This window comes from Chiroxiphia lanceolata, chromosome 10 (genome assembly GCF_009829145.1).
Source record: "Chiroxiphia lanceolata isolate bChiLan1 chromosome 10, bChiLan1.pri, whole genome shotgun sequence".
Taxonomy (NCBI): domain Eukaryota; kingdom Metazoa; phylum Chordata; class Aves; order Passeriformes; family Pipridae; genus Chiroxiphia; species Chiroxiphia lanceolata.
In genome coordinates this window covers 8,433,511-8,451,753 of record NC_045646.1, presented here as the reverse complement: position 1 = coordinate 8,451,753, position 18,243 = coordinate 8,433,511, and the positions used below count along the sequence as shown (strand labels likewise).

Sequence of the window (18,243 nt, the reverse complement as noted above, 5' to 3'; positions counted from 1 at the left end):
CCACACATTCTTCTCTTCTCCTATCAGACATAAATTTTGGCACCCTTTGATTCAGATATTTCTGTCACCCCACTCTTCCCACTCACTCTGGTTATTTTGTCAGCATTTTTCCCCATGTTCTCGGCCCTTTGACTTTTTTTCAGAACCTAAACATCACAGCCACAAGAAGAATCAAATGCATGTTGGGCTCTATGTTAAACCAACCATTACACGGAGGGATGAATTGTCTGAGTGTCCTTAGGAATTAAAATGCAGGCCATTTTTAGGTCACTTTTCATCCTTATGAGCTATGAAACAACCAAGCCATTATCAGTCGGTGACATCTACAAAAAACACAAAACATGTATCATTGCAGTAATTTTTTTTCCCCTTAGTACCATATTTAAATGTCTGTTCAAGAAACTTGACCTTTTATTACCCTGTTTTTCTACTACACTAATCCTTCCCTGTCAAAACTAGTGCGAGCTTTAAACAGTCATTTTCCCATCAGTCTCCTTTAGAAGCACAAAAACCTGCTAGTGCCAGGTTTATTGCTCATCTTATTACACGAGGCTTTTACTTTTGATTATGGGCAAACAGATTTCTGGAAAGCTGGTCAGTGTACTCCCTGGGAGAGAAGCAACCATGTTTGATACATGCATTGCTAGCACTGATACAGTCCTAATCTAAACTCTATAGAAGATGGCATAACGCTGCTTTGAAAACCACAAACACAAACCTCAAGCCACCTTCAAGTGGAAAAAATGACAGCTATGTTACACCAAACAAGCTTTCTTCTAAAAACCGTGTGTATGACTGTAACAGAAGAGTACAGTCAGAGCTCAAACAGAGCAATTCATTTCCAGGTCAGTAACTCTTGGTATTGGACCAAACTAGTGAGCACTGTCAAGCTGGCACTCAGACCATCACCACAAGCTCTGTGCTTCAGACACAGAACTGGGAAAATCTATGGGCCATGGGAAACGAGGTCAGGGAAGAAACAGGGGAAAAAACCAAAACACAAAAATTTTTATTCTTTTTTTTTTTTTTTGTAAAAAGTTATGCAAGAACTTAAACAAATCATTAGTGGAACAGAAGCTTTAACCATTAAAATCTAAAACCCTAACTAATGTAAGCTCTCGTACTAACCTGGGCAACATCTGCGATGCAAGGTAATGGCAGTGAGTGGAAAAAGTTATTTTACAAATATATTACTTAGAAAGAATTTCTCTTTTAGAGAAAATGCAAGAGGAACAATGCTGGACGTGGCAGGAAACCGGCCAACACTTCAAATGAAAATAGTCAAACCCGATGTATTTCCCTGCTAAAGCAGCACAGCCTCGGCCGCCTGGTTTCCTTCGCTCGCTCTAACCCTGCACAGCAAGTAGTGCCTGTGTGGGGGGACAGGAACCCTCACCGCTGCCTTTTCCAAGTGCTTTTCGTCGCCAAACGCATTTCACGGACGTTTTCTTTCCATTTCTCGTCACTTCCAAAGCCTCTGCACGCACAGAGCGGCTGCAAAGCTCTCAAGGACCGGGAAATAAACGAGATGAAAGCACGTCGGGTTAAAGAGCCTTGAAAAGATTTCGCAACGGGAAGGAGGAAGACGCTGCGAATCTCTGAAGTGCCGGCCCAGGGAATAAAGGCACCGTCATTCCTCTGGGAAGTTTTGGGGAGCCCTTCCCAACGAGGGGCACAAGTAAGGGGAAGGCGCTGTCCCCTGTGAAAAGGGGGGGGTTCGAGAAAAGGAAACAAAAAACCCCCAAACAAACAAACAAACACCGCAAAACCTCCGATAAAAATAAAAATATAAAAGTAATGATTTTAAAAATGACAACAACGATGCAAGTGTAGCCCCTGCGGGGGGAAGGACTCCCCTCCCTCCCGCCCCCCGGCCCCGCTCCCCGACCCCGCGGCCCGCGGCCGAGCTGGGGCTCCGCCGGGCCGGGGAGTCCGGGGGGGAGGCACCTACCAGCTGCTGCCGGACCCAGCGCAGCATCCCCGGCGGCGCGGGTCGCGGCCCCCGCGGCGGGGCTCCCTCGGCACTGCCGCGCCCTCCGCTGTCGCCGCCGCCTCAGGCGAGCCGCCCGCCGCGGCTGCTCCCCATGGCGCGGGGCCGAGTCAGGAGCGGCACAGCCCCGCCGGCGCGGCCCCGAGGAGCCGCGGCTGCCACCGCCCCGCCGCCGCCGCCATCTCAGCGCGGCCGCTCAGAGCCGGCGGTCCCGGCGCTGCGGCCGCCCCGGGAAGTGACGTGTCGGGGCGGGGGAGGCGGGGAGAGGGGCCGGGGTGAGGGTGGCACGGAGCGTGGAGGGGGGACAGTGGTGGTCCGACCCGGGCCTGAGGTGCGGTGGTCTTCATCGCTTCACTGCCCCGAGGTGCCGCTTCTGGGTTGCAAGGGCAGTGCGTGGGCCCCAGTGACCCGAGTTCCAGCAGCCTCCTGCAGGGATTTGGGCGAAATCCCACCTCCCTGTCAGGGCTCGGCGCCCTCAGCGCCTGAGACTCCCCTTTTCTACCGAAGTGAAGCTGCTTCGCGACTTGATTGTTTTATCTCTTTGCTTTCTTGTAAAAAATGCAAAGCGTGCACGTGTTGGAATAAAGAGGCTAAATAGCCGCTGGTTTGAAGTTAAACACAAGTGCACAGTGTCTGGGTATCCCAAGGCAAGGAACAGGTGCTGGGAGGATCTGGCGCCCTGCTCTCTCCCTGCTGCTGGCAGAATTGTCATGAACTGCTTGGTTAAAATTCGGTGTTGAAACGTGTTGTCGGGCAGTGATTTCTTTGAAATCTTCCACTGGGAGAAGTCTTCCCAGCTGGATGCATTTGTGTGTCACCTGCTCCGGGTGATTCTGTCTTGGCCGGGGGGGTTGGATTAGATGATCACAATTCTGTGATTCTGTGATTTTGCTCTGAAAACAGCTCCTGCTTAAGAAAACAAAACTCTGTTCAGCACCAAACACTTGCAACACACCGATACTAGTCTGCAGCTTTTGGACCTGTGTGACTAAGAGCCAAAGGAGATTATTTTAAGCAGTAAAGACCTGAGCATTTGTGACCAAATGTAGTTCTCCGTGAAGCCCATGACGACTTTGACACTGACTTAAAGAGAAGTGTTTTTGTGTATGAAGAGCACTGTTCCTGCTGTTCCCATTTGTTCCCAGGGAATTATGATATACAGCAACGAGTCATAATCGTATCTGCCATAGTGTTTAGTGATCAGTTAAAAATTTAGAACATAATTCAGGATTAAAATAGATGATATAATGTCTGAACAACTAAATCTTGTGGTGAATGCTGATGGTTTAAGCATCTGCATTTAATTAGAAAAATAATGTTAAAACAGAGGGGAATAAAACTATTTTTATCAGGCACTTTGGAAAGCTAATGTTAACAAAACTCTGAAACTCAGCTTTGATGTATTTAAATGTTTTGAAATAATGCCTAGCATTTGATACAAACAGCTTGCACTACCCTATTCATCTAATGTGAAGTCGAAAATAACAGTGATTTCATAGCTATGGCACGTTGCCTGGAGAGTGGCCTTAAGCCAGAAGCTTAACTGATACACTCAATATTCATGCTCCTTCTTTATCATCAGATGTAGAACAGGGTCCTGACCACTACACACTAAAATTTGTATGCCATTTCTCTGAAGTGCAAATATATTTGTCACTCTGTCCATGTCAAATTCGAGTTGCACTTTCTGCAAGGCTCTGTTTCCACGGCTTGCAGTTGTGTTACATAAAGCTGCTTTGCGCTTTCTGTTCCACATTGCTGTAATGATACCGTTTCACCAGACAAAACTTGGAAGCAATTTGGAAGTGATTTGAACCCTGCAGTTCATATTTTTACCTTTAAGAAGTATGTATCTTAGTGAATGAAAGTATATTGATAGGATGATATTTTGCTGCATGCAAGAAATTTGCAGCAGCAGATTTCCACCAGAATAACATCCTTTCCAAGCATCCTGCCCAGTAGAACCTTGCACCTTTTAAATTGTCCAAAAGCTCACGCTAGACATTTATGAAGTTGCATCTCACCCTTGAGAGATAAATAGTTTTCAGAGGAGAAAATTGAAGCAGAGCATTCAAGCCAGATATTGATTAGACAGTAACACTCCAGCACTTCTCAAATCAAAGGTCAACTGTATTAAGAATTAAGATTCCCACATCAGAGATCCCACTTTAAAATACTGCCCTGAAGCCTCACCTGCATTCACACAGCTAGCTTATACAGAAAAAAAGCACAACTGCTGAAGAAAAAGTCACCTTCTGATATGAAGATTAGGTTTAACCCATCACTAAGGCTCTCTTGATGAGACTCCAATCTTCCCGGTTAAGTATCTATGAGAGCAATGATTTCAGATGTTTGTTTAGCAAGATCAGGATGTAAATGTTGTCTGATACAAAACTGTGTACACAAACATAAAAACACACACTTAAATGTTAGGTCCAGCAAGCTTTTAATTAGATGTGCGTGAGTAATTCTTATGTAATCAATAGTGCTACTTTTAGGTTTATAAAATTAAGCATTGGTAACCACAGAATCATTGCCTGAACATGCAGCCGTCAAATTGACATTGGGAGTGCTGATGTCACTCCCTGAGCTTGTTCCTGTGCAAGACATTCACGCATTTCCATTATTCTTGAACGGTGTTTTGGGGCAATTCTTCAGCAGGAGCTGGTGAAGTGCTGTCGTGCTGTGTGACCACATTTAGTACAAGATGAGATGAGATGGAAGTGCAGCACTGATGCCAGAGGGTGAGCTGCCCCCAGCATTTCTGCCTTTGAAACTCTGAAGTGCTTGGTAGCTGAACCCTTTCACCTATCACATCCCTCGGGGAACCAGCCCCATCCCAGGTTCCCAGGTTACTGCTGCAGTGCAAACGAGGCACCTGATATCAAAGGGGATGGTGTGCTCTGGTGCTCTGACATTGGGGCAGCCCAGGTCTTGTGCTGCAGCTGAAAAGCACCTCTGTCCTTTGGGGCCAAACAGAAAAACAGCAAAGCCTAAGAGGTGCGGAGCAGGGATGGAGGTTTGTGTAGCACAGAGCAGCAATACTCCATCTTCCTGATGGAGAATTCATCTCAGTCATTATTCTGGTTTTAATTAAATGTAATTTCTTTAAATGAGTATTTTAATCTACTCATTATTTACTTACATAACTATGGTGCTAATTAAAAATGTGTACTATAAAAATGCCTGTTTTCTTTCTAATCCATAGAGACAAAAAGCTGCCTAAGAGACACAGGGTTTCTTCGAGGCATGTTTCCACAAGCATTCATTTACTGGCTGAAGCATTATATATAGATAATAAGTGGCTGATTTTCAGTCACAAGGCCCTTCATCTAAAGACACATGGGAATTCTTACCTAGAGCAACCAGTCTTCAGGGAAAAAGTAAAAGCATTAGAAAATGAACTGAACTTTTTAAAGGAAAACCTTGTGTGCAGTTTGTCACTCCTTTTTTTGTGCCCTGCAAGAAACAGGATCAGATTAAATTGCAGAATGCACAAGGTGACATTTCCAAGACACTTACTGGATCTCCACAATAATGCATTATTTTGTTATTTCTTCTTACCCTTTCTCTCAATTGCTAAAACCTGGATCCTGATGTAAAACCTCACCTTTCCATTACTGTGTTTTTCTTTTCACTTGAGAGCTTTGTTTGCAGTGTAGAGCTTCAACTTCTACCCAACACATTCAGCCCAATAGAGCTGGATCTGAGAGTGCCAGGTGAGGGGCTCCATGTGGCACACGGAAGGTCAAACCTGTCAGTCCCCTTCACACACACACAAGACTTTGCACTGCACCACACTGCATGAAAAGATGCTCTACACTTACCTCATCTCCTGGCAGTGTGGAATAGCCTGGCCTGCTAAATGCAAGTCAAGATCAGTGCAACCCAGTTTGCAAGGCCCCAGGATAACAGCAAGCTGTGGAAGACATTATAGTTCATCGTCCCTTTCAGCCCCACTGTTAACTTTTTAATTACGTGTTACCTGTAGGCCACAAAGTTTGGCTTGTGGCTTTCTCTAGAACTGTTTTGTTTTCTTTTTCCCCAGGGAAACTGTCCATGATTAGACGAAAGAGGAAATCTTGAAAAGCCATCCCTTATCTTGATAAAGCTGAGTATGACCAGGATGAAGAATAAAACCCTGTTTGCTCATGCCCCTTTTTTCCTTTCTTCTGTTTTTTTAAAGGGAAGAGATGAATTTTTGAATCCATAGCTCATAAAGTTTGGAAAGTCTTCAATGGTCCTGTCTTGATGGAAAGTGCAAAACAAAGGTTTAGTGAGGAAATGTGTTAAGATAATCAGTTAATTGCTATTATATCCTGGACACTGACATCATTTCTCTATGTTATAAACTTGGATATCCTTATAAAATGTAATTTTTTCCTGTTATAACAATTTCCTTTTCTAAGTTATAAGCCCAAGTGATTATTGACATTCACACATCCCTTCATGGTTAACCTTAGAAAAAGTACCAGGCAGAAAAGGATGCAAATCAATGTCGGGATTTCTTAATAAACACTCATAATATATGGGATCTATGGGGATTTTTTTTTTCCCGCTTTCACCTCGTTTAAGACCATGGAGTGGATAAAGAAAGATTCAATCCTGGAGAATAAACACAGGGACTAGCATCTAGATCCCTTGACACTGGTCTCCTAGGACACTACCATGTCAACTGTAATACAAACAATTACACACCTGGGTATGTTCCTTTGGAATGGAGTTTGAGAACTTTGTGGGAAAGGAACACAGGAATTCTGTTCATGGCTGTACACTCTCTCTTGGCTTAATAGCTTATTCCAAACTAGTGTAACATCTACGATATGGAATATTCTCCAGGTAGTGGGAGGCAGGATTTCAAACACCCTCATGTAAAACCTCAGTATCCCATGTCTTGGAGGACAAACTGCTGAATTGGATAGAGGGTTTCTGAGAGCACCTTCTGGCTCAGACTTTACAAGTCACGTAAATCTCTGTGGGATTTAGTTATGAAGTAAGCTTGTCATAAATAACATAACGTAACATATTTTTTATCTTTCCAGGCTTCAGCTTTTTAGTATTTGAGATAGCTCATATAAAGCCAGCTGACACGTCCCTATACTGCACTCCAGTTATGAGGTAGATATTCCTGGAGGTGTTCCTTGCTGTGCTGTTGGCTGGGTTGTAGCCAGCCTGAACGCTGAAAACCTAACCTGGGTGCAGATGATCTTACCTCTCCAAGCAGCAACCAGCTGTGATTACATGAGCTCCTTTTCAAGGCTCCTCCCTCACTAGTAAAGGCAAAAGAATTTAGGAGAGCCTTAATTCAGCACTCCTAAATTGGGAAGGAAATAGTCCCCACCATTTTAGTATGTGCATCAGTATTAACTGCTGGGTATTACCCAGTATCAGTGAGTGTGCCCCTTTTTCAATAGTGTGAGAGATTGAACTGGTGGACATGGCTTTGGCCTGTCTGGGTTACACAAATGCCTCGAGAAACAGGGCAGAGACAGTTTTGAGGGGCAAGACAGACACTTTGGAGAGGTGAAGAAAATTTCAGTGCCTCATCTAAAACTGATACAGCCACCTTGGGCTGTAAAGGACAAACTAGAAAATCTTTGCCAATGTTGGCCATGAGCACAGGTTTCAGATGTATCAGCGGGAAGGAGAAGGTCTCACCGATCAAGACAAAATCATTAGCTTGCATTTACGCAACACTGGTGAGGCTGTTCATTAGTATAGCTGTAAAAGCAATTTTTGCTAACAGAGATGCATTTTATACAGCAAAAGGGTTAAGCAAAAGCATTTACCAAACAGAATAAGCTGGCAAAAACACTTCTTCCTTCCAACACAATGTTTAGAGTAAAGTTTTGGCACTTCAGAAACTGTAAATTAATCACATCTCTGGCTGGTATTTATGATGGGACCTATCTTTCCACCTGCTTTTCTTTAACCACCATCTTTCCTACCTAAACCACGTGTTAACATGTGGGTTTATAACCCACTCCTTATATCCAGGCAAATCTCCTGTGTAGGTGTGTCCACCAGCAATGCTGTGCTGGCTCCAAGCAGTTCCTGAAACAGGACAAGTTGTGTATCATATAGGCAGAGTATAAGTAAAATCTAATGACAAATCATGGTACCACTGATTCCACAACAGCTTCCCATTTCACTTCTGGCTAAGCTTCAAGAAAAGTCATGTAGGCTCAGGGTTTTGAAAACCTGCCTATAATTACAGAGTCAAACTTCATTATAGAATGAATAAAACCATAGGAAGTGTTTAGCACTTAAACTCAAGCTTTATAAATCTGAAGCTGGATACTCCAAAATCTGAGAATGTGTGTGTATATATTTATTATTTTTTAAAAATCCCTTTGTGGCCTACTATTCTAGAAGTAGGGTGCGATAATCTACCATGCAGGGATGTCTGTGGTCTCTGCAGACAAAAAAAAAAGTAGCTGTGAACATGACAGATGATGTTCCTGCAGCCATATAAGACAAACAAACATATGGCTGCTCTGTCTGAAGTTCCTACAATGCTTTATGTCTTCAAAGTGTAGCAAAACATTGGCTGATTAACATAATTGAAGCATTTTACAAATGATTCGTAATTATTTTTGCAAATGTAAATGATGATGCTGACGTGAAGTTTTTTGCTGTGCATGATGAATACTGAGTTCTCATTTTACTGAGTACTGTAATCAAATTTAGAACAAACGTTATATAAGTGCATAAGCAATCCTAATCCTAATCCCTTTTCTGCTGTCTCACTTTCTCCATCTAGGCCTGCTGCAGCTGTAAATCTATAAATCTCCCATATTTTGTGATTTCCTCGCATATTTTTATTTTTTGTTTCCCAATCTCCTGTCTTGTTCTGAAAGCATATATTTTTAGTTGGTAATGGTTCTAATGGAATGAGAAGCCTTCTACCAGCTTCCTATACTGTATATTTGATCACAGCAAAGGTCCTTTACTGATGCTATTGCTGTAACATGTTCAGCCTCACCCTGCTGAAGCACCTATTAGAAGAAATCTAGAGGTGTTTAAATATTTTTTAACTCTGTCCTTAGTTGAATGTCTATTGTTTTCACTTTGTTATTAATATCAGTAAAAGTTGGACGAGGGTATGTCAACAATGCATAATTCAAAGCAGCCAGAAGATATCAAAGACAGCTATTAACAAACCAGTTGGTAATAAATCAGTTCTAGCTTTGGAACACTAAATTCCCTGTGGGCAACCTAACCCTGTTTCTGATTTTACTCTAGGATTTGTGCCACTGGTATAATATGAAATTGTTTCACAGGCTCCATGAAAAATGGCCAGGAGGGACAGTATCCAGTGCAGATTTAAATGCTAGGCTCAGAAAAACAAGGGAGGGAGTGCTAGTGATTTTGTTTTGTGATACTTTTCCAGGAGATGTTTTGGAATTTACTGGCTTAACAAATTCATCAAAAACTTTTTAAGGTAATCCCCGTATCAATTAAATAATCTTACTACAATTATAATTATTTTTTTTTCTAAATCACTTTTATTGAACTGTATCTTTTATTTGGAATATTTCTAATGGTGCACATTAGCAAAAGATAACTATTACAGCTGAGTGGTTCATAGCATATAATTTATCCAGTTAATTTAATTTCTTTGTATTTGTCTACAAATTACTTATAATTTTATGTAATTAATTCTTTATGTGAACCTAATTGCTAAAATAGCTGTGAGATCGTCCAGCTGAAATAAATAGCAGGCTTTTCATTGACTGGAGTGAGAACAATGCTAGGCCACTGGAGGTTTATCCCTCCTCTGTAGATCTTACTGAAGTTATTCTTGGGAAGTACTGAAAGAATGAGCTATTTCACATTTGACATATTATTCTTTCTATTTCTTGCTTGCTAAAAGAGAAATCATTCTTAAGCAGAGAAAATTCACATTTATAAATTGGTGAATGAGATCTAAAAATATTCTCCAATTTTATTTTTTTTTATTGTCATACTTCCCATGAATTTATTTGTTAAAATATATATCTAGACAAAACCCAACACAATCACTGTAAATGTATTTACAAATTGAAATTTATATTTATAGTAACTTTTTTTGTGTGTGTTAGCCACACAGATTACCTAAGTTTTGCTTTGCATAACTAACCTTTAGTGACACAATTGGCAATATTATCTGGTCAGAGGCTAAAAGAACACATGCAGTCCAAACCTTAGTGCCTGTCAATGGAAATAAGATCTCAGGTGTCTGTCTTCTTTTCCAGTTACATTGATCAGTTTAATTACTGCTATTGCATTCTACACAACTCATGCTTCTTTCACAACCAGGGATATAAACATCACAATGATAATGGTAGTGACATGATTGCTTGTATTAATTATATGAAGACTTCAAATCTGAGATTATAGTTAATAGTAAAGTTTCTTGACTGATGAATTTACTAGCCACTGGATAATTTACAGGTTCCATGGCAGGTACTACCATACCTGCTAAAATGTAAGAGAACAGCTCAGCATATAGTATTTATGTTATTTGATGACGAGCCATTGCAAGCAAAACAACAGCATTTCATGTTTTTTAAGTTAATATATTTCCTTCTGTTTTGCTTATCCCCAGTTTTGCTTCTTCCACAAAAAAATATATTCAAATACTTCAGTATCACTGACATCAGTTGTGAGTTAAGCAACTGTTTTCTAGAAAATAAAATGGGCAGCAGTTTTCCAGCTCCACACTGCTGCCCAAGGCCTGCTGCACCAGCCAATCCTGGTCATCCAGCTGCTCCTAAAAATCAATTACAAACCCTCAATATTCCCCAAAGCATTACATTCTTCTGAACTTCTAACCTAGATCTGCTTCACCAGAAGGTAAATTTTTTTGCTTCTTATCCTGGCCCAAATATGAGGAACAATAGTGAGCAGTACCTTTGTACTATCTGAAAATAGTCCTTCTTTAACCTGCAGAACACCCAGTTTCCTTAAGTTTTTCTGATGAAATCCATGGTTATTTTTGTTGCTCTCATCTGGACTTTATCCAGTTGGCCAACTCCTTTCTGAATTGACAAGTACCAAACAGAGCTGGTACTTTAACTGAGGCCTTATCTGTGCTGCACGCAGTGGAAAAATAATTTCATTTATCTCACATGTATTTGTATAACCCATAACAAGATATGGTGTGTTTTTCCCCTATAGCTATTACACTGTTGACTCCTGGCAAATGCATGCTTTTTTTTCTGGCAGGCCAAATCAGTCACTTTATATTTAATGTTCATGCAATTATTCTTAAGTAATTCCTATTTTTTCATTGACTGTTTTTTTTTAGCACCACCCAAGCTATTTATCTATTTTACCAAGACTGTTTTGAATTCGGCTTCTCTCCTTCAAAGTTCCTCCCAGGTTGTTATCATCTGCAAATATAATAACACAGTATTCCCTAATCCAAATACTTAATAAAAATGCTGATCAGTATTGGACCCAGGACAGATTCCCATGAGAAGCAGTCTTCAATTTGCACAATGAAAATGGATTTCACCAGCACTAGCTCTCATTATTAACATGGATTTGAGTTATCCTTAGAAAATAGATAGTTTCCAGTGCACCTGACTTGCATGGCTGCCCTGGAGCCCTTCTGGAGCCAAACAGGATTCTGGGTTAGTCAAAGAATTCATTACAGAGCCCACAGATGGCACAAACAATTGTTATCGAACTGCATTAGCCCTTTGGAGAAATGCCACCCGCAAGTACCCGAAAGTGATAGGGGCAAAGTGCATGGTCCAACTTGTACATTTTTAATGATATTCTGCAAGGTAAATGTATGCAGTGCCAGCTGAGTTTGCCCTTCTGCATATTGCCAAAAAGATACTGCAGGTGACCCAGAAAGTACAGCAGTGAACAGCTGAGGTTAGAGCGTCTACATCATTGCAGCACTTCCTTATGTTCCTTTTCCACTCCTCATTTTATTGCAGTTCCAGCTCTGGTGTTGGGCTGATGGTGTCCTCAGGACTACAGATCTTGTCTATAAAACCACTGTGAAAGCCACCCCAAAGAGATGTGTTCCCGTCTGTCTGTCTGTCTGTCTGCCTGTCTGTTATACGTGGTCAAACTAGTAAGTATTTCTCATCAAGTTTTGGGAGAAAGACCAGAAAAACTGAGGGACTCATGGATATGTTCAAAATTTATCAACACCAACCCAGACAGGATTTACTTATTCTTAATATATTTTTCTTTCTCAAACTTACCCAACTTCCTATTTGAATGTGTGTGTCTTTGAGCTGAATAAGGAACTGGGGATTTGCCTGTGTGAAGGCACACATAAATTAAAGGAAACAAGCACCTTCTTTTGAAGAAAAGGTGGTTACTCAGAGAAATATCTGTAAAGAAAGAGTATTAACTCTTTTATTTCAGATTTGAGGATCTAATTTTCATTCTGAGGTTGAAGCACAGTACTAACAGTATAATTTAGATATCAGATTTACCTGTTCCTTTCTGCTGCCAGCCTGTATTTGGTTTCAGCGTTCTGATGTTGACTATTAACCTATTTAAATATTCATCAACAGCCCTCTGCCAAGGTGGATTAATTCACCATCTCGGGACGCTGTCAAGCTGTCAATTTGTCAGATATTTTTCAGTTGCCAGTGCCCTTTATAGTGACAATGATGGCACACATACAGCTGAGAAACAGTTTTTCTGTTGGTATCTCCTGCTATAGAAAAGCTCTCCAATATTTGAGTGGGTAAGGATTTCTGTCATGGCAGGTCTGAAAAATAGTCTTTTAACCAGAAAGCAAGAAGTGTGTATGGAAAGGAGCTGATGCACCATCTTGTTTGATTTATGGCAGTGAGGGCCTGTAACACCAATGTGAAAGTTGCCTCTGAAGCTAAAGAAACACTGTCAGTTTTTATACCCACTGTATTTTTCATCCAAAACCATGAATAAAAGACAATTATATTAATCATGGAAGGATTCTGGCTATCCCTTCAGTGATGGCCAGAATTAAGCCCTTGTCAGTCTTTGATAGTATACAGAATCATTAATTTATTTACTGAATCACTAATCATTAATCAAAATGTAATATTTAGTTAATATAATATTGTTTATGTTATAATTCATACCAGTGCCTTAAGAAAAGCCCAATCAGATTTCTTTTGGTTACCTCAACTTTTAGATCATCTTTCTGGGGGACACTTTAATCAGAAACATTCAAGACATATTGCTGCAGCTGATGATTAATATATTTTTCATGATGGAAATGAAGTCAGCTGCATCAAGTACACAAAGCTCCTTTTATAGCTCAAGTACTTCCAGCTTCCAAGTGAGCATTAAAAACACAAATTAAATAAAACAGTTTTCCAAAGCAAGGAAACTCTGTTGAAATGTATAGAGACAAATGTTTATTTTTGTCTTTTGGAGGCATTTAGAAGTGGTAGTCCTCCAGGAAGAAGTCTAGGTAAGTAACAGTGGAGTTACGACGGGGATGTAAATGGAATGAGGATGAGGCCCTTGGGCTTTAGGTCAACATAGCACAGTGGAAAGGGATTTTCCCTCTCTGAGACATATCTGATGTGGAGGGCGAGCAGAACGTGCCCCAGTCTGACAGCAGGTCAGAGCCCATGGTACTTCATTGCAGCCACAAGAACCCCAGAAAGGCACCTCCAGAAAGTGGTAACCCCAACATGGCCTTTTCAAGCTCAAACATCTCTAAATGCATCTCCAAGGACATGCACACAAAGACTTAGAAGAAACTCAGGCTTTAGCGAGAGCTTTGGCTGGATATTGAATTTTCTCCCTAATTATGCAGAGGCCCTGACTCTTGACACCCACTGACTTCCAGCAGCTTCATTTCAACTCTAGCAAGAGCACCAGTTTTTGTTTAGTTAAACACAGTAGAAACTGAAAAACATTTAATCTGTGTCTAAAAAGTCTTGCAGTCCAGATTAATAGCTGTGTTAAAAAAGATGAACACACATAGTTAAACTGGGCAGATAACCTATCCCATTTGCTAAAGGCAGTTTGCATACAGTGATTGATTTCAATGTAGTTTGCAACTCTGTTGAGCAGGTGCTGTATTAGCAGATCTGTCATTAAATAAATATGACACAAATGTAATTCTACACATGGGGATGCTTTCACAAGGCTTTGGCTTTGGGCATGTTACAAATTGGTACACGGATAGACTGTACTATATAAGATCAGATAGCTGAGGCAGCAGCCTCTACTGTATATACTTCCACTCTGCTAGCAATGTAATGATACTGCTGAGTTAAGTGTAAAAAAACTCCCTCAAAGATCTCTATTTCCTGCAGAATAATTTATCTTTTTTTTCTTTTCTTTTTTTTTTTTTTCAGTTTTAACAAAAGCTGGTCAACAGTGTTTGAACTGGAGAGAAGAAAGGAAGGAAATGATGTGTGGACAGGGAGAGTCAATCATCTGAAAGATCAGTTCCAACAGATTCATGGAAATTAACCTCTTTCATCATCATCAGGCACCAGTGATGCTCCTGTAGGCCCTTGGCTACACAAACAAGGACTGGGCAAACCAGGAAAATTCAGGAGCAAAGTTAGTGGGGTGCACATTATTTTAGCACCCAAACTGAGTTCCAGGAGAAAAGCCAGTATGGTCAAATAATGATTTCTGTTTGTTTGCATTTTTTGTTCATGATTAGTCCATAGAGCTGTGAGTTGGCTGTACCAACAGTGCATTTCCTGAGGGACAACTAGTCCCCATCCTTCCAACACTGCCATTACAGGAAAGATGGTTCTGGCAAAAGTTAACAATACTTGACATAGATGTTACAGAATAGATTTTTAAGTCATTTGTGTTTTATTTGCCTCAGTGAGCAGATCTGCTACACAGAGGTGCTTTTCTGAGGTACTTCTCATACACCAAGAAGTGATTCAGTTTCTCTTTAGGGTCTTCAATAGCCTGGTGAGTTGGGAGATTAGGGTTTTGTGTCTCATCACAGTGTTGTTTTCATTATATTCCCACTGTTCATTTTTTAAAGCTGTCTTCAAGAGCTGATAAGGAACTACAGAGTTACTTTTAAAGCATTTTTTCTAGTGGTTGATGATAATGTAGCTTCACAGACCAGTCAGACCTACTAGTCTAAACTTTCTCCTGTCACAGGCCAGGGAGTTTCACTCAGTATGTGCCATATGCAGATCCTACTTTTTGGTGAAAGTAGGTATTTTTAGTCTTAAAAAAGAAAAAAAAATCTATTATTTACTTAATGACTTCAAACAAGAAGCAGCCCAGATTTCAGAGTCCATTATTATCAGATATCTTAATATGTAAATATTTACAAACTACTGTCTAGTCACTGCTTCGCCTTTGTGTTACTCCACTAAAAAGATTAGGCTTTCCACAATTTTCACTGGGAGCGTTTTTTATTTTCCAGTTTAGTCCTCCAGCTTGGCTTGCAGACGAGTAGTGCTTTGTGGGCAGTCAGATGGCCAGAAGAGGAGTGAATGAAGTATTTATAGATCAAAACCAGAAAGAAGCACATGTGAAGGCAAAACAACATTTAAATGCTTGGTGTGGGAAAACAGTAATGTTACCTGGCACGTCCTGGCAAGACCAGGGATTTCAAGCTGCTGTGTGGTGAATGCTGCTGAGGGGGTTTTGCAGAGACCTCACACCACAGCAGTTCAGAGATGAAATACTCTTTGGGATTCTGCACAGTATAGGGAGAGACAGACAAAGAGAGAGAGAGAGAGGGAGACAAGCTTCCCAAAGTACCCAGTTGAGGTGCTGTGAGCTGGACCCTCTGGGACAAGCACAAGGTGATGGTTTTGCAGCAGGGAAGGATGGCAGGAGCTTCCCTGAGTCGCTGGTGCTCTGCTCTCATCTTACACTGGAAGAGGACTCAAACACCTATCAGGCTCGCACTTGACTGTCTTATTTATTTATTTTTTTGCTGCCCAGACCAGCTTCCCCACTGAGTTTGCTGTTAGCTGGGCCAGTATAGAGAATACAGAGCAGGCCCAGGACTGCACCTATGTCAGGCACATCCTGCTGTTGCAGCTGCAGTGTGAGCTGGGTGAACCCTCACCCCTGCAGCTTCCTCGAGCCTCCGCACAGGAAGCACAACAAGGATGTCACACCCTAAAACCAACCCTGTCCAACAGTCTCCTGACACCAACATAAGTGCAACCTCTTCCAGGGAGGGACGACAGGTTGCTCCCACACCTCAGCAGCCTTGGGTGTACCTTGGTGGATCCGGCTTCTCCTCCTACTGCATGTGAGCTCGTTAGAAACACCTTGCTGCTGGGAAGCAGCAGTTCACAGTGGAGAGGTTTTACAGGCACAACTGTGACTCTGGAGCTACCCTGTCATGTCCAGGTTGGAGTGGGGCTCACCCTCCCTGGCTCGCTCCGGTGCAACCCTGAGTTTCAAAAGGAAATGGAGAAGCAACAGAATTTTTAAGGGGCAGAGAAGTAATTGAGTAATTGCCTTCACAGTTGCATGCTCAGCTTTCTACTGTTTGCACAAATGAATCACAAACAGGAAGATTGATACCACGAGAAACCTTGGGCTACCTCTCGAGGCAGAGATAATCGTTCATCTCATGCTCAGGCAGTCAGTAAACAAACAATAGCACTTTACACTTCATTTGTCAGCCTACAAGGCACGGGTTGTGTTCATGTTTTATCTCTGCACTCGTCTTACACAGTGCTGTCATGCAATTTGCACTGATTTTTTTTGAATTAGCAATAATTATAAGTAGAAACACACCACTGAGTAAATTATAGAGTCACTTGCCATTTCCCCAAGCAGCACACTGCTGCTCTCTGCTTCAGTTCTTATACTCATCTGCACCTGCTACAGGGAAAAATTCAAGATGACGGAAATTCAAAATATAATCAAAAGCAAGCTGAACCAGTCCAGAGAAAAGTGGTCAGAAATATTTGTGCTTTACCAATACTGTGCTATGAGCTGGACTAATCAGCTTTATCTGCATTTTTCAAGCTACATTTTCAGATCCTTGCTACACATACCTGAATGATATGGCAAGAAGATTTTTTTCAGTTTAAAGCACAGTGCCAGTCACATGCATTTTTGTAAAAGTGTTGATGTCTGTTTGCTTGCCCCAGCAGGGTCCCAAGAGCTCTCTGGTAATTTCTAAGAACTCAGAAATGTCACAGGAGGACAAGCCACTCCCTGTGTGCAGCAGAGATCACTGCTTAGTGCCACTCAGCATCTAAGTAGAAGAGGATGACACAACATTCAGCTTTGGGGAATGCAAAACCCAAAGAGACATAGTTTGCCATTCAGTGGTCCTTCTCTGAGGACCATTCTCAGGAGCACTGAGTGATTCCTGGCACCCTGAAAAGCTAATATAAATATTAATGGCATCAGCCAACACCTCGGGACTGAGGTGATGAATCTCTGTTCCTGTCACATCATAGACTGTACAAATAGGGCATGATCATTTACTCTGAAGTGCCTGAAATAACTCAGGACTCTCTTCCAGCCATTTTTGAATGCCTTTAAAATTCCAGCCGTTATGGTCACAAGAAACTGCATTTGCTCAGCCTGTTCTTTGTTTCTGGTCCCTGAACACGACCTCCACTCAAATACAGTCGCAGTTTCAAAGCCTATGGAGGACATAGTTCTTCCATAAAGCATCTGTAGGTTGCACAATATCTATAAACTTCAGTATGTATCCTGGAAGCCAAACACAGGTAATGGAAACAAGGACACTTTTATAGGTATGAGCTTATAATAATTTAAAACCTGAATACCGAATGGAACAACAGAACAACTAAAACTCTCTGATTTACATTGTCTTCTTTCAACAGAGCCATAAGTAAGCACAGTCAAAGAATCATAGTCAGGAAAGTATGAGACAGGAGTGAAAAGTAGTTATGATATCCTATGCCACTTGTTGGCACCAGTATACTGGGAAAAATGTTTAATATTGTCTAAGGAAGAGCTCATGTGGGAATAGCAGGGATTACTCTTTACCAGCACATCTTCAGCTCAACCTATACAAATAGAAGTCCTGGCTATATCCACACCTTGGCAGAATTTCTGCAAGGAAGATGCTGTCTTAAAGGTATCCATAAACCAGTTCTGAAAGCTGATTTCATAGAAACATTTCTCTGTTGAGGAATATTTCTGTAAAAGCCTTGGTGCTGTGGAATGAGATCCACTCATTTTTTCAAATAACAGATGATCCCTAAAGTGTCCTGCTCTTCTATTACTGCACCTTAGTGTCATGTCCAGTGCCTGTGCCTATTTATTTCCTATACTGTGATGCTCCAAAATCTGTTAGTAAGCTCTTC

The 18,243-nt window shown here is 41.4% G+C and overlaps 1 protein-coding gene and 1 long non-coding RNA gene across 2 annotated transcripts in view; one reads left to right on the top strand and one right to left on the bottom strand.

The window, feature by feature from the left end:
* Positions 1-2,123, bottom strand: part of ATP11B (ATPase phospholipid transporting 11B (putative)) — a 64,976-nt gene extending 62,853 nt beyond the window's left edge. Inside the window, 1 exon segment of the mRNA XM_032698508.1 lies at positions 1,952-2,123. Coding sequence (XP_032554399.1) covers positions 1,952-1,978 — 27 coding nt within the window. The 5' untranslated portion in view covers positions 1,979-2,123.
* LOC116791975 lies at positions 815-16,512 on the top strand. The gene is made up of 3 exons (XR_004358920.1): positions 815-1,678; positions 11,926-12,065; positions 14,305-16,512. It is a non-coding gene; the product is annotated as an uncharacterized LOC116791975 (long non-coding RNA).
* Positions 16,513-18,243: the final 1,731 nt, after the last annotated feature.